At 60.5% G+C, this 15,173-nt stretch overlaps 2 protein-coding genes across 4 annotated transcripts; both read right to left on the bottom strand.

Annotated features, from left to right (window-relative positions):
• Positions 1-64: 64 nt before the first annotated feature.
• SDCBP2 (syndecan binding protein 2) lies at positions 65-4,353 on the bottom strand. 3 transcript variants are annotated; one of them, XM_051802974.1, is made up of 10 exons: positions 3,557-4,353; positions 2,935-3,102; positions 2,223-2,288; positions 2,052-2,127; positions 1,715-1,818; positions 1,381-1,542; positions 982-1,157; positions 734-905; positions 519-610; positions 65-427 (listed from the first exon to the last, which is right to left on the bottom strand). In XM_051802974.1, exons 3-10 carry the CDS (start codon positions 2,274-2,276, stop codon positions 373-375), a joined length of 891 nt encoding a protein of 296 aa, XP_051658934.1. In that variant the 5' UTR covers positions 2,277-2,288; positions 2,935-3,102; positions 3,557-4,353; the 3' UTR covers positions 65-372. The 3 variants fall into 3 exon arrangements, with proteins under 3 accessions (XP_051658934.1, XP_051658933.1, XP_051658931.1); XM_051802973.1 differs by lacking the exon at positions 3,557-4,353 and having other exon boundaries at positions 2,935-3,225; XM_051802971.1 differs by lacking the exons at positions 2,935-3,102; positions 3,557-4,353 and having other exon boundaries at positions 2,223-2,614.
• Positions 4,354-5,073: 720 nt separating this feature from the next.
• On the bottom strand, positions 5,074-14,389 carry FKBP1A (FKBP prolyl isomerase 1A). The gene is made up of 5 exons (XM_051802992.1): positions 14,233-14,389; positions 14,070-14,117; positions 8,011-8,123; positions 7,098-7,250; positions 5,074-6,088 (listed from the first exon to the last, which is right to left on the bottom strand). Exons 1-4 carry the CDS (start codon positions 14,354-14,356, stop codon positions 7,122-7,124), a joined length of 414 nt encoding a protein of 137 aa, XP_051658952.1. The 5' UTR covers positions 14,357-14,389; the 3' UTR covers positions 5,074-6,088; positions 7,098-7,121.
• Positions 14,390-15,173: the final 784 nt, after the last annotated feature.

Raw genomic sequence — 15,173 nt, 5'->3', positions numbered from 1 at the left:
ATATAATATATTTTTTAAATACAGAACTGAAAAAGCTGTAAACCCCCCTTTTCTTGTTTCCCCTGTCCTGTACTCACTCTCTGTGGTGGATGTAATAAACGTCGCTGGGTCTGTGTCTGCTTTGGCTGGAGCCAGCCCTTGGCGTCCACCCTGAGGGGGGCTGGCCTGAGCAGGGACAGGGGGACATGGGGACCCTGGGACAGGACACCTGCCCCACCCCTTCTGAGGAGAGGAAGAACCACCCAGCAGCCACCAGCCTCTGGAGCGATGAGGAGATTCACATTAAAAAAGCTTCTTTTCAGATGTTGTAGGGTCCCCTCAGCAGCTCCTCCCAGCTTCCAGTGTCAGCTCCCCAGGAAGGCAGTGATGGCATCACAGGTCAGGGATGGAGTGGTCCATGGATGACTTCACCAGCCCTGATGAGAGCCTGGGCAGAGGGACAGAGGGTGAGGAGATCAGTGAGGGGAACCCAGGGGGCCTTGTGGGGTGTGGGGGTCCCTGCAGCCCCACATTCTCACCGTTTGACCATGTGCTCGTAGATCACAGTGGGGATGATGGTCAGCGTCACCGCATTCCCAGCCCCTGCCAGCACCTCCGTGAGCTGTTTATCCTGTGGGGGAGAGCAGGGAGGGGTTGTGGGGTGCCCAGCTTTGCTCAGAACCCCTGCAGCTTCTCTGGCCACATCCTGAACTCCCTGGGCACATCCTGTGCCACCAGCAGGGCACAGCCCTACCTTCATGCCGATGACGTTCTGGCCGTTCACCTCACAGATGCAGTGGTGGGTGAGGAGCCCATTGCGGGCAGCTGAGCTGTCCTTGGCCAGCGACACGATCTTCCCCTTCTTCACCACGATGCCGATGTGGCCGGTGCTGTCCTTGTGCACGGTGACAGTGCGCTGGAAAGGCCTGTGGGAGAGCACGGTCAGTGCTGCCACTGGCACTGCCACCACCGGCACTGCCACCAGCACTGCCACCCGCTCACCTGTCCCGCACCACCATGACGATTTTTTCGGGGTTCGCCTTCTTCAGTGCCCGCTGTGCCTTGTCGCTGCTCCAGCCCGCGCAGTTCTTGCCGTCGATCTGCAGCACCTGGTCCCCGAAGCGCAGCCCCACCAGCGCCGCTGGCGAGTTGGCCTTCACCAGCTGCACGAAGATGCCCTGGGGACACAGAGGAGCGGTGGCACGGTTCCATGGAATGCCGTGCCATGCCCTCTGCACCCTGCTGTGCTGTGGCACGCTGTGGCATTTAATGCCACACATTGCCATGCCATGAGACACCGTGCCGTGATACACTGTCACGATTATGCCACGAGTGCACCACGTCACGTCGTGCCACACTGTCCTGTGCCGTGCCCAGCCCCGTGCCAGCCCAGCCCCTCACCTGGTCGACGTTCTTCAGCTGCAGCCCCGTCTTGCCCCGCTCGTCCTTGCACAGGTGGATCTCCCGCACGCCCGGCTTGATCTCTGCCCGCCGCAGCCCCGCGCTGTTCCCGGTCAGGGGGGCAACCAGCTGGCCCGGGGTGGGGCCCACGGGGGTCAGGGCCTGTGGTGGAGCCAGGGGTCAGTGGGAATAGGGGGGACACGGGGCCCTGTGCACCTCAGCCCTTGGGGGATGCTGCATGCCTTCCCTGGGTAGGATGTGGACCCAAAAGGACCCCCACCATGGCACGGGGACCCCATGCGGGACAGGGAGAGCAGCTGGCTCAGACACCTACAGTGTTGTCCTCTGGGTGCAGGTTCTTCTGGATCTCCTCGCTGGAGAGCGCGAGCCCCATGTAGTTCTCCAGCTCGGACAGGTTGGGGTACAGCACAGGTGGCTCTGCGGGACACACCGAGGGTGATCTCAGCTCCTGGGGTCCCCTACTCACAGACATTGCCACCCTCCAGCCTGTGAGCCCCCTGGGACCATGGGCCAGCAGAAAGAAACCCCCAAAATTCCATCCCCCACCCACGTACTGAGTTTTGGGGGATCTCAGCTGAGTCCCCCACATGGCAAGCATCACCCCCCCAGGCAGCCCCTGGACAGGGTGAGCTGGTTGTGCCCCACATTACCGGTGCCTGAGGTGAGCTTTGGCTTCTCCGTGACCACTGTGGTGGGGGGGGTCCTCACCCCAGCAGCTGCCTGTGCCTGCCAAGAGATGAGGTCTGCTCAGTGCTGTGCCCCCCACCCTGTGCACCCTCCATTGGGGTCTGCTCACCCCCCGGAATGCTGCTGGCACTGACCTGCAGGACCTGATGGCCCTTCATGTCCTCCAGGGAGGGGTAGAGCGTTGCCATCGCTGCTGGTGCCTGGGGACAGGGATGGGGCAGTTCAGGGACTGGGGTACCTCTCTCCAAGCATCCCCCTCCCGGCCCAGGTGTCCCAGACAGGGTGTCGCCCAGAGCCTCTGGCGTGACTCAAGGCTGTGTCACCAGGGCCACTACTTCCTGGTGGCTGGGACATGGGTGGTTGCCAGGCACAGGCACCTGGGCTTTGCTTTCCTGGTGGCAGGTCCCACTCCCCATGTCCACCTGTCCAGTGGGGCCATCCCAGCATCACTCAGACAGAGGAGTGGGATATCCCATGGGAACAAACCCTGTGCCTCCCATCAGCCCCTCTGCTCCCCATGTCCACCTGCCCTGAGGGACCAGCCTGGCATCATCCAGACAAGGGAGAGGGATATCCCATGCAAACAGCCTCTCTGCCCCCCATTAGCCCCCTCTGTCCCCAGTGCACCTCATACTGTGCCCAGGGCAAGGTTGCACTCCCCCAGCTCTGCCCCACAGCATTGCCTTTCCCAAAAAGTATCATCCAAAACCGGTGGGTAGGGGCCAAATCCAGACCCAGCTCTAAGCCCTGCGGGAACCAGGCAGGATCCCACCCACAGCTCAGGGATGGCAGCAGCATCCGACGGACAAGACTGTCCAAGCCCAACCCTGGCACCCCTGCACTCACCTGCCAACAGCTCCCAGATCCTTGTGACACCCTTTGCTTGGCCACTGGATTTTATAGCCATGCCCAGCCCAGGGAGGGGCCAGGCAGCCTCAGCTGATTGCAGCCCAGACAGATAGGGCATAGGTGAGGAAGAGGAAGTGGAAGGTGAAGGCAACACTGTGCAGGGCCCTGGGGACAGGGATGAGGACAGGGATGGCTTTCTATGGATTTGGGCATCCTGGAGGAGCAGGGATGGGCCTGTAGCACTCCCCCCCTACACTGCATCACCCCTCCTGTCAGCCCCAGCACGTGGCTTGGCCCCCCCAAGGGGGTGCCCCCCACCACACCCCCCTGCCGGGGGATGAAGGGGATGCCCCACTGTGAGCCCCTGCGTGGGCGGTGGCTCCTGCTGACACCTCACTGCCCGGGCACGTGGGGCTGACACAGCCGTGACTGGGATGCCGTGTCCTGCACCATTCCAGCTGTCACCTGGGACACGTGCCAGGCATGACAGCCCCGTGGGAGTCCCACACCACAGGTGGAAAAACTGAACCAGTGCGGAGTTCAGCGCGAGGTGGATGTGGCATCCCACTGCCATGGGATATCGCTGTGTCACTCTGGGATCCAGCCCTCCAGCACTCACCTGTGACATCCTGCTGCTCACACCAGGGACCACACAGGACACCGTGTCCTCAGGGGCTGGGCAGTGTGGTGCTGAGGGTGCTCAGCCGGGCCCACAGCCGGTGGCACCAGCCCAGAGCTCTCTGGCTTGGGGCCAGTCCTGCTGTGCAGCCATGGCCAGGCAAGTCCCAGCTCCCTGTGCCTCCACTCCTGCGTGCCAGACCAGGAGGAAGCATTTTATTTACTGGTGTTATTTTTAGCTGGATGGTCCCTGGCTGCCATGGCCAGCCCGGGACAAGAACAGCCCCAGTGGCAGGGAGAGTCCTATACAGACAGATGGTTCCTAGGAGTCTGTCCCTTCCCCAAAACCCTCATCCCCCCTAAAACCAGATCTGGAAGAACCTATACCCCACCTGCATTTATAGGTGCTGTAGGAACCATGCAGGGGCTGCGGGCCTGAGGTCAGCAACGTCCCCCAAGCCTCTCCCCAGCCCTGGCTTATCTCCAGCCAGAAGCCATGGCACTGCCTGGCACTGGTTAATAATTAAAGCAAAAAGCTTTGCAGGAAGAGAAACCCAAGCTGGCCTTGAGCTTCCGCCCAGAAACAGCCACAGCCAAGGGCAGAGTGGGCTGCTGGTGCCCCAGCAGCTCCCATTCTGCTTCGCTGAGCAGCAATTAAGGGCAGTGCTAATTCCTGCACAGCCTGGCCCCAATCCTGCACAGGCCCCTATTCCTGGATGCATCCCAGTGGCTGAGCTGCTCCTGCCCCAGGGCCACAGTTCCCTCCAGGCCCTGTTGTTACACACAAACTTTGCTCTGGAGCTGGGACTGGCTGTGTTATCGATCGTGGCTGTGTTATCAGTCGTGGCACTGGATCAAAGGCCGTCAGCTGAGGAGCTGGGCGCTGGCCTGTGCTGGTGCCCGAGCAGCTCCTACACACACAACATCCACAGCTGGAGCAGCCAAGCCCAAAGCGGGGGATGTGCCGTGTCCCACGTGCCATGTCCAGCTTCCAAAAACGGCCAAGATAAATCCAGGGAGATGTATGGACAGACTTCCCCAGAGGTACAGGGACCCTGGGAACATGCATCAGTCTGCCCTTCATGCTCCCAGTCTGGGGTGAATCACAGCTGCAAGGGCACGAGGCTGTGAGGGCAACACTTAATAGGTTATGGTGAGGCAATTAATTATGCAAATTCCAGAAGGCTGCCATCAGCTCCCCACAGAGCCCAGGAGCCCCAGACATCCCACTGCACTCCCAGAGCTGAGCACCTGAGCCTCACACCAAGGCACACCAGCACAGCACCACAACCCTGGCGGAGCACCCACAGCACCCCATGAACCTGGCACAGCACCCTGGGAGCGCAGAGCAGCACCCACAGCACCCTGTGAGGCAGGAACAGCACCCACAGCACCCCACACAGCACCCACAGCACCCCGTGAGCCGGGTACAGCACCCACAGCACCCCACAAGCCCAGCCCAGCCCCTGCTGCGCTGAGCGACAGACGGGCAAGGGAAAAACCTCCAGGACACAGAGCTGAGAAAAGCCAGCATAAAGCGTTTTTATTGCAATAATAAACTGGATACCTTTGTGCGGCGGAGAAGGAAGTGACCGGCAGGAATTTCTGTTACCAACGGACTGGGCAGAGCAGAGGAGGGGGCACGGGGGGCAGCAATGTGTCCTGTGAGACCAGGCAAGCGGCGATGACCAGCATCAGGTGGCAGGAGAGAACGGGCAGGTGTGCTCAGAGCGGGGACAGCAGGGGCTGATGGTTCCTTTCCCGGGGGAGGGAGGGAGGACAGGGACGTTTTTGTTGAGTTGAGCCTCCATCACCTCCCCTGCTAACAGCACCTTCCCTTTGTCCACTGTTTTCCTTTCTCTTTACAGAATGCTCCATGCTGTGGGATTTTCAGGGTGCGATGGAGCTCTGATGGAAACCCAACTCCCTAAATTCAAAAGTGGGTTGGGGGGAAGGCAGGCTCACCCCGTGGCAGGGTGAAGCAGGGGCAGAGCAGCCCCCCTTCCCCGATGCTGCTCCCTGCATGGAGAACAGGGAAAGGCCAGGCTGCTCCCTCGCTGTCCCATTCCAGGCAGAATTCCTATGAACAATCCTAGTGCTACCTTGCTCTCTGCATCCCTTTAGCCTCAACAGGCTCACTCTGCTATGGCTTTTGCAGCAGCAGCAATTTCTGGTTTGGAAACACCATAAATCGGCACCAAAACAAGTAACTAACAGGATTCCTTTTGTTCAAATTACTCCTATCTAAGGTCAACCCATCTGCGTGCTACTGGGAAAACGCAGCCTACACCTGGAACAAAAATAAGATTAAGAACTTGACCCAAAAAGAGTTGAGGTTTACAGCGTATAGTTTAAAAAGACATAAAAACACGATACGAGGAGGAAGAGTCAGACGCAAAGCTTAGTGACCAAAGGCATTCAATCAAGGTGTAAGGTTATACAATGAGTGTAGTGGACTATCAGGAAAAGCTCCGTACAAAGTCATGTGCACTCTTCTTGAAGCTGAGATTCTGGATTCCTCCATGTGCCAAACCTGCGGGGAGAGAGGAGAGGCAGCGTGACAGAGCCGCCCACCCGCCGAGGGAGCTCAGGGCATGGCAGCCTCAGCACAAACCACATCCGGCCTTTCAAACAGAAGTCAGGCCCCAATTACAGGGGGAGCACAGCCCTATCCTGCCCCCACCATTGGGACCCTGCACCCCAGAGCACAGCCCCACAGAATCACAGAACGGTCTCAGCTGGAAGGGACGTTAAAGCTCATCTCATTCCAACCCTTTGCCATGGCAGGGACACCTTCCATTAGATCAGGTGGCTTCAAGCCCTCCCCAACCTGGTCTTGAACACTTGCAGGGATGAGGCAGCCACAGATTCTCTGGGCAACCTGTGCCAGGGCCTCACCACCCTCACAAGGAAGAATTTCTTCTTAATATCCAATCTAACCCCGTCCTCTGTCAGTGAACCCATTCCCCCTTGTCCTGTCATTCCAGGCCCTTGTCCAAAGTCCCTCTCCAGCTTTCTTGAAGCCCCTTTAGTTACTGGAAGGAGCTCTAAGGTCTCCTCAGAGCCCTCTCTTCTCCAGGCTGAACAACTCCAGCTTTCCCATCCTGTTTCCATAGCAGAGGTGCTCCAGCTCTTGGGTCATAATCAAAGCCTGCTGTCCACACCATCAGCCTCAAGCACCATCAGCATGAGAGGCAGGAGGGGGAGCAGCAGCCAAGCCCCGCGGTGCAGCAACACAGCACATGGAACCTGAGGCACAGACAACCAGCACCACAACACATCCATGGCATGAACCCGCCCTGCCAGGCTGGGAGCTTCACTTTTATCACCGCAGTGATCTGATCCCCAGCTCACCAGACTCCCAAGAGCAACTTCTACCCACAGCCAGAAACCTGCCCCCTCCTTCTCATACTCCCCACTGCCACCCACTCCTCCTGCCTCTCAGCCCCATCCCACCTCCCCACACTGTCCCAAGACCAAAGACAGGGACCTTAAGCTGTTCCCAGTCCACACACTCCCTGCCAGCAGCTGCCCCTCCTTACCCGAGGACAGGGTGCTGGGGTGGGTCATTCCAATTTCATGAGCTCCACGTCAAAAATTAGAGTGGCGTTTGGCGGGATGATCCCTGGGTGGCCAGTGGAGCCATAGGCGTAATCTGGGGAGATGGTCATCTTTGCCCGCTGACCAACGCTCATCTGGGGCAGGGACAGAAACACAGGGATGTCAGGAGATGGGCACAGCCGCCAGGTGAGTGACAGGGGAGAGACAGACCTGTCCCCACTGCTTTCCTTACATTGGGCAAGAGCTAGGCCCTGGGCTGAACAAACCAGAGGGGCAAGAGAGGAATGGGGAGAACATCAGAGGGGAAAGGTACGCAGCATGGGCTGGAAAATGAGCAGAGCTTGAGATGTCCTTCACACAGGTGACAGCAGGGAACGCCAGGCAATTCCCTCCAGCCACTGTCACCCTTGTGCTCATGTCCCCAGCATGGCATGGAGCGGGTGCAGTCACACAGGCAGGAGCCAAAGCTGTGCTGTGCCCACCAGCCCTCCCTGGTGTGGGCTCACAGCCTGGAGCTGTGCCGTGCCCACCAGCCCTCCCTCTTCGTGGGCTTCACAGCCCTGGAGGCTGGAGCGCTCCCGCCGCGCTTGTTCGGAGCTGACTCAGTGGAGAAATGTCACCGCTGAGTCACCGACGTGCCGTAGGTGTTGCTGGGGCCCGGCCCGGCTCCATCCCTGCCAGCTGGCAGGTGGCAATGCAGAAGGTGATATTCACGCCCACACCTCCCAGCGCCGAGGGGGTGGAGGGGTGGAAATCTCAGGGGAATAGAATAAAAAAAAAAAAATAAAACAGGGAATGAGCTGCACACAGCGACTCCTGCCCACGCTGCAGCTCCCGGCGCACGGCTCGGCACAGCCCGGCACGCGGATCGCGACTCCGAGGAGCTCCAGGCACCTGAGCGACTCCTTCCTCCCAGCCGCGGATCACCTCCTGCTTGCCCATCACAAACTTGAACGGCTTGTTCCTGTCACGGGAGGAATCAAACTTCTTCCCATCCTCCAGCATACCTGGGGAGAGAGAGAGAGAGAGATGATGGTGACACAGGGACAGAGCCACGCGCGCCAGCGTGAACCTGCTGTGACCTGTGACAGTCACCCCTGGGACAGCTCACATGGCTCTGAGTCAAAGATGTGTCTCAGCTGAGCCTCCTTTTCCCTGGGAAACACCTGCACAGGGGTCCTGGAAGGGAAAGCCCCTGGGGCATCACCCAGCCTGGGGCATGGCAGGATGGCTCTTGGCTGTCTTGGCCCAAAGAGAAGTGGTCCTCTGGGCTGGGACCAAGGACTGATAAGGGGAGCAGATGAAGGGGGGGAAGAAAACCTTGCCCACCTCACAGCACCACTGCCAGCCATTTGTCAGGCAGCAGGATCCGGCCCGGCACTTCCTATCACACCGGCACACACCTCTCACTCCTTGCCAGGCTTCCACCTTTAGTCATCCAAAACACTGATGATGCTCCAGTGCCCCATCTGGAGGCTTTGACCAGCCTCCAGCCCTCCCATGCCCAGCTGTGTCCTGCTGATCTGTGCCAAATCCCTCCCGGGCCCAGGAATGACAATGGGGAGAGGCAGCACCAAGTGCTGGATGCGTCTGCCTGGGGCAGCCCTCGTTCCCCAGCAAGGGCTGAGCCAGGCTGATATCCCCAGAGCTAAATATAACTCCCCAACATGAGCTAAGGAGGAATTTCCTCCCCTCCCTTGCTCCCTGCCTGACCTTCTTGGGGAATCTTGGAGCTGGCACTGCCTTATAGGAGCAGTAACTCCACTGGCCAGCTCCTATAAGGCAGCTCCAGCTCTGCATTAACACAGCCAGTGCCCTGCACAATAAACCCTGTATGATAAGAGCAATATTAAACTCTCTTCCAAATGCTTTTCACTTTTTCACTTCCTGAAACAGCCCAAAAAACCTGTTTTCCCTGGCTGGAAACTGCTCTGTAGCCTTGAAAAACCAAATTTTCCCAGGAAGGCCTAGAGCAGAATGACTTCCCTTTGCCAGGGCACATGGGCAAGGGAAAATGTGTCTGTGAAAAAGATGGGATGGGGGATCTTGGCCCCTGCTTGCACTGTTACCAAAGCAAATGGCATGCAGGGACCAGCAGCCACAGAGATGGGAGATGCCAAATGGAAAGAAGAGAACGGGAAAAAATACATCACTTTTGCAGAGGCAAAAAGCACCAAGACCTCTGGGCTGCAGGAAGCTTTCTCTCAGGGAGTAGAATTAAGCTTTTAATTTCACAAACAGCAAAAATCCCCTCTCCAAGATGTCAAGCGTCAGCTCAGCCAGTCACGCTGTAGCTCTGGACTTTGGAACAGTAAGTCTGGAGTTCTCTCACTTCCTCCTTCCAGGATAAACCTCTTGCCGCTGAACCTGCTTCCAGCCCCGTCTGGCACTGCTCCCTGCTCCCGTCCGCTGGCCTTCCTCCCGCCCGGCAGGGCCGCTGGCAGCAGGGACACGGGGCAGGTCGTGCCGGCTGGCACCGGCAGCGCTGCCTGGCTGAGCCCCTGAGCCTCGGCTCCGAGCCCTCCGGCACTACAAGCTGGGGTGGCTGAGGAAGGATGGAGGTGGCAGCTCTCTGCCATCCCCCTCACTGGACACCCACCGAGGAAAACCCCAGGGGCCATGCAGCACAATCCCCTGCTCGCCACAGCAAGCAGGGACCTCCGGGATTGCTCCTGGGGCATCCGCTGCCTGCAGAAGCACATCCCCTTTGGTGTCCCGAGCAGGGCGACGTAGAGGCACCATCAGCGGCCCAGGAGATGCGGCCAACTTTGCACAGGACTGGATGGCACTGCTCAACCCTGCTGCCAAGCTCACCTGACCCAGTCCAGCCTCGAGAAGTGTTTTGGGGCTGGCAGCACCCTGCCTGCACAAGAGAGGGACTGACAGACTAAGCTGGTTGCAGTAGCCCAAGGGATTGATCACTCAGCTGCCCCCGGCCCAGGACAGAGGTCACACACAGCCCATCCCTGCTCCCCAGCATGGGGCTGCTGTGAGGCTGCCATGATCCCCCATTACGCCACCGGGGAAAACAAAGAGGCTCCAATGCTCTGGAGACAGCGTCCTCATCTCAGGCACTTCCTCTGCCCACAAGCCTCCCGGGAGATTTCTCCAGCCCTGGACAAGTATGAGCAACCATTTCCTCATCTCTGCCATCCCTGAGCAAGGAGATAACGAGATCTTAAAGCTATTATGGAGGCAAAGCATCCTCTGGCAAAAGCAGCCACCCTGGTAGAGCCCCAGGAGCAGCAGACAGTCCCTGGCACAGCTCTGTGCTTGCCACCACCAGTCCTGTGAGGGGAGCAGAGCCCATGGAGGTGGGTTACAGAGATCCACCTACCCTGGTTACCAGCCTGAAGGGCTTTGAGCCTCAAGAGATCCCACCTGGGCTATACAGACTCTGGGAGGGTTCAGGGAACCACAGTGAGAAAGAGCATGGAGCCCTGCAGGGGCTGCAGCAGTCGTGGGATGGAGTAGGGGCTCTGGAGTGCAGCCCCAGCCCAGGACGGGCAGAGTGGCCGTGCCAGGTCTCTGCCACACTTGGCAGGCAGGAGCTGGGAGACGCCGGCTGCAACGTGCGACTTGGCTCCGGGCCCCCCTGGGCGGGCAGAGGCGGCGGAGAGCGGTGCTGGAGCAGGCAGAGTCAGCCCTGGGACAAACCTGCCGGGTCGGGTTTTGCTGGGGGTGCAGAGCCCCACCTGCACCTCCTCCATCCCCTCTAGGCTGCCAATCCTTGGCACAATCATCGCCCAGGGGCTCCCACATGGAGCCAGCTTCCTGAGGAGAGGCAGGGAGAGACCAGAGCAGTGGTGCAGGCCCCCCTGCTCCAGCTGGGACAGGATGGAAAACCCTTCCCAGAAGCCCTGGGATACCCAGCATGCTCCAACCCCCCTCTGCTCAGGACCAGGATGCAGAGCTGAGGTTCAATCCTGCCTCCACCAGTGCTCCCCATCACCCAGCCCACCCATTGCCACCCGCAGCTGGATGCAGAGGGGGTTTTGTCCACTGTTCTCATGGCCTGGCAGGAGAGATGACCCCAGTGCAGGCAGGGAAGGGGGTGCAGGAGCTGCCACAAGTGTCACAACCCGCAAACTGACAGTCGGACGCCTTGGTAGGAAATGTCTCACAACCACAGGGTGTTCGCTGAGCAGCAGGAGAGCATCAAGGGCAGCAGCACCCAGAGCAGTGGAAGAGCACCACCACCCCACAGGTGCTGGAGAGGATGGTTCCCTCGGTGCTACTTTGCTGGAGAAAGATAGTTTTCTCTAGTATCCCTCCCTGCTCCAAACCCCTCTCCTTCCAAGACTGCAGATGCTGAGTGCGCTCTGCCACTCAGGCAAAGCCCTTTGGCCAAGCCATGTCAGACTTGCTCCTGTCCTGGCACTGCCCAGCATCACCACGGCTCCCCATTTCCCATCCAGAAGCACGGTGGCATGCCCACATTCTCCCCATACTCTCCACAGCCCCTGTGTGCTCAGACAGCAGGTCCCTCTGGCACCAGCACTGCCAGACCTCCCACTCTGCCCACTGCTCTGACCCAGGGGGCTCAGCTCTGTTGGCCCCCAAACCCACACTCCTTCCCCACCGACTCACTCCCACACCACCCTCCCATCCCATGCCAGTTGCTGCAAGCAATCCTGAATGTATCAGTGAACTTTATCCTTGATTTAGCTCCTTTAAGGGTCCTATGTAGCAGATTTCATATCGAAGGCTATTTAAGATGCCCCACAGTGTGAGCTCTCCACAAAAAGACCTGGGTCTTGGGATGGAGGAGGGGGAAAGGGTCCAATTCCCCCAGCTCCCCTCATACACCTCCACCTCTGCAATCCCAGCATAAGCAACTGGCATCTCTCAAGCAGGAGGCCCAGAGGATTCTTAGCTCTCCACCTCCTTCCCCAGCACTGCCCTCCCACACCAGGGCTGTCTATCTGTCCATCCCTCATGCCTGGGATGCTCTCGGTGGGGCCAGGCCCCATGGAGCAGTAGCTGGGGCACAGGCAGAAGCAGCACCAGCCTCTGGCTGACTGAGCCAGCTCCTCACCCTTGGATCACTGTTTTTTTCCCAAAAACGGTTTTTACCCAAATCACTGTGCATCCGTAACCCAGTGCAGGGAGAGCTGCCTCCTGCACACCACAGGCTGGATCTCCCCAGCACTGGAGCAAAGGGCAGCCGGGGATGGAGCCAACACAGGGCTCTGGAAGGAGCCTCGGAGCTCGGCACCTCCAGCACTGTGCTCTGCTGCCATCCCTGATGCTGCCCTGAAACGGAGCCGGGAATCAAAGGTTTGTAAGGATTCCCGAGAGCCAAGCCCCGCTCCAGCCTCTGGCAGGGCTGGCTGCGGGAGCCATGCTGCCGACGCAGGGAAACGGCATCAGGGCCTGGAGGTGTTTGATTCCTGCTGCCTGCCGAGGCGGGTTGGGGGGGGCAGGAGCCGCCTGCGGACGGAATGGGCGGGGGAGCGGGAGGGGGGGAATAAAGGACAAAAGGAGACAATAATAACAAACAAACAAAATAAAGGAAATTAGAGAACCGCTCCCAGGGGCGCAGCGGATCGCTGCTGCTGGGGAGCGCCTGTCGGGAGCAAGTCACCACGTAGCACTTTGCCTGAAGCACCATGACGTGGGGACTGGACCTTGGTGACCCCCCAGGCAGCTCTGCCAGAGTTGGGGGGGGACGGAGCTGGGGAGAGCGGCAGCGCTGCAGGAGGGGGGGAGTCAGCGCTGGGAGCCGAAGGGCTGGGAGCTGGGAGGGCTGGCAGGCGGCAGGACTGGCCCACCGGGAGCCACTTGACTGCCTGCCAGCCTCTCTTTGTTCTTCCACCGGCGGAGGAAACGGGGCGGCCGGGCAGACCAAGCTGCTTCCTCTCCCTGCTGACGAGGGAAGGGGAAAGAACGGGGGAGACGGAGGAGCAGCAGATGGGCTGGATGCCCGCCGAGCCCTCCCGGCAGGCTGGGCTATCCGGGCCCTGCACAGAGGGGCTCCCCAGCCCCCCACCACGGCCAGGGAGGCGGAAAGGGGAATTGGTTATTAGCAAAAACAGTCACAAATGAGTCGTTGACTCGTTTTTACCCAACCTGATGAGCCAGAGCTGTACAAAAGGAGGCCGAGGGGGACAGCAGCCCCAGGAGTGACCCCCCAAAGCATTTTTGGGGGTCTCAAGGTTGTTTTCTTCCCGCCCCCCGAGCTTGCAGAAGGCTGCTGGAGAACACCGAATGGAACATGACCCTCTCTGGCTTTGGGGAAGCCCCTCATCGAAGCACTACCCCGACCCCCAAACAGTGCCTTGGTTACCCACACTGGGGTTGCCCCAGAAAAGCCCAGAATTTGGGTCTGCAGCTGCCCCACAGGCACCCCTGGTGTCGCCCCACAAGGGAGAAGGGGTTGGGGCAGTAGTGGGGAGGGGGATTGCATCCCTACAGGGAGCTCTGGCAGGGGGGTCCTGCTCCAAGGCAGCGGACCCTGAAACGCCTCGGGGATGACTCGTGGAGCCCGTGGGGGCTCTGGGCTCCACAGCCCGCAGGCCTCGGCTGCCCTGGAACCCCAGAGACGCGCTGGGCTCTGCCCTGGGTGCCCCTTCCTGTCTCCCGGGGACCCCCCGAGCTGTTCTCCCGGTACACCCCCAAAAACAAGGCGAGATGCGTGCGGGAAAAGGCCCCTCCATGGATGAGGCTGCGGGAGAGACGGGGACAAGGGGCCTCCCCACGGCCACGGGGCACCGACAGGACCTCCCATCCCGTCTCCGCGCCCCCCCCCGGGAGAGCCGCCCGTGGTGGCCCGGACCCCCCCGGTTCCCCCGGGGAGCGCCACGGCCCATCCCGTCCGCCGGGCCCGGGGTCCCCGCAGGCAGCCGGCGGCGGGCGGTGGGGAGCGGCAGTCCCCGCTCCCTCGGTGCCCGGGCCGGGCAGACCCTCCCGCCCCTCCGCTGCCGGTGCCGGCGGGGCCGCCCCGCACTCACCCGTGTAGTGCACCACGCAGGTCTGGCCGCGCTTGGGGAACGTCCGCCCTGCGGGGAGACACGCACCGTCACTCCGCGGCACCGGGACCCGCACCGGGACCCGCGGGGAGAGCAGGGACAAGGGATGGGGGGTGTGGGGGAAGCGGGCACGGCCGCGGCTCACCGTCGCCGGGGGCGATGGTCTCCACATGCACGCCCATGCCGGTGCCGGTGCCGCTCGCACCCGCAGCGCCCGCAGCCCGAGGGAGGAGGGGCCGCGTGTGCGCAGCCGCGACGGTCAGCGCCATAAAGCCCGCCCGCCCCGCCAGGGAACTCGCCCGTCACCGCCATCCAGCCCACCCATCACCGCCACAGAGCCCGCCCGTCACCTCCATCCAGCCCACCCACCATCGCCACAGAACCCGCCCGTCACCGCCATGCGGCCCTCCCGCCCCGCCAGGGAGCGGTCCCGCCCCGGCCGCCGCCATCTTCCGCCCCCCCCGCCCCGCCGCCATCTCGGCTCCACGCGGTTGCCGGGGAAACGCGGGCCGGCCGTGAGGGACCCCTGGGCTCGGGCCCCTGTGCCCGTGTATGGCCATGCCCGGGCCCGAGGTGTGTGGTCCAGCACAGAATCATCGAATCACAGAATTAATTAGGTTGGAAAAGACCTCTCCGAGGTCATCGAGTCCGACCGGTCACCAAACACCACCGTGTCAACCAGACCATGACACCGAGTGCTGCGTTCCAGGCTGCCCTTAAGCATTCCAGCGGCAATGACTCCACCACCTCCATAGGCAACCCATTCCAATATCTAATCTCCCTTTCTGTGAAGGAATTCCGCCTGATGTCCAGCCCAAACCTCCCCCAGTGCATCTTAGAATCATAGAATGATAGAATCGACTGGGTTGGAAAAGACCACCAAGATCATCAAGTCCAACCCTTGATCCAACACCGCCGCGGTTACCAGACCATGGCACTAAGTGCCACATCCTGTCTCATCTTAAAAACCTCCATGGACGGTGAATTCACCACCTCCCTGGGCAGCCCATTCCAATGTCTTAAGACTGTGTAGTCTTGTCCTATTGCTTGTTATGTGTGAGAAGAGCCCGACCCCCACTGGGCTAC

Source organism: Manacus candei, unplaced genomic scaffold (genome assembly GCF_025592945.1).
Source record: "Manacus candei isolate 608988 ecotype Guabito, Panama unplaced genomic scaffold, ASM2559294v1 h1tg000057l, whole genome shotgun sequence".
Lineage (NCBI taxonomy): Eukaryota > Metazoa > Chordata > Aves > Passeriformes > Pipridae > Manacus > Manacus candei.
Note: the sequence above shows the minus strand (reverse complement) of the source record. Positions and strands in the feature narration are given on the sequence as shown.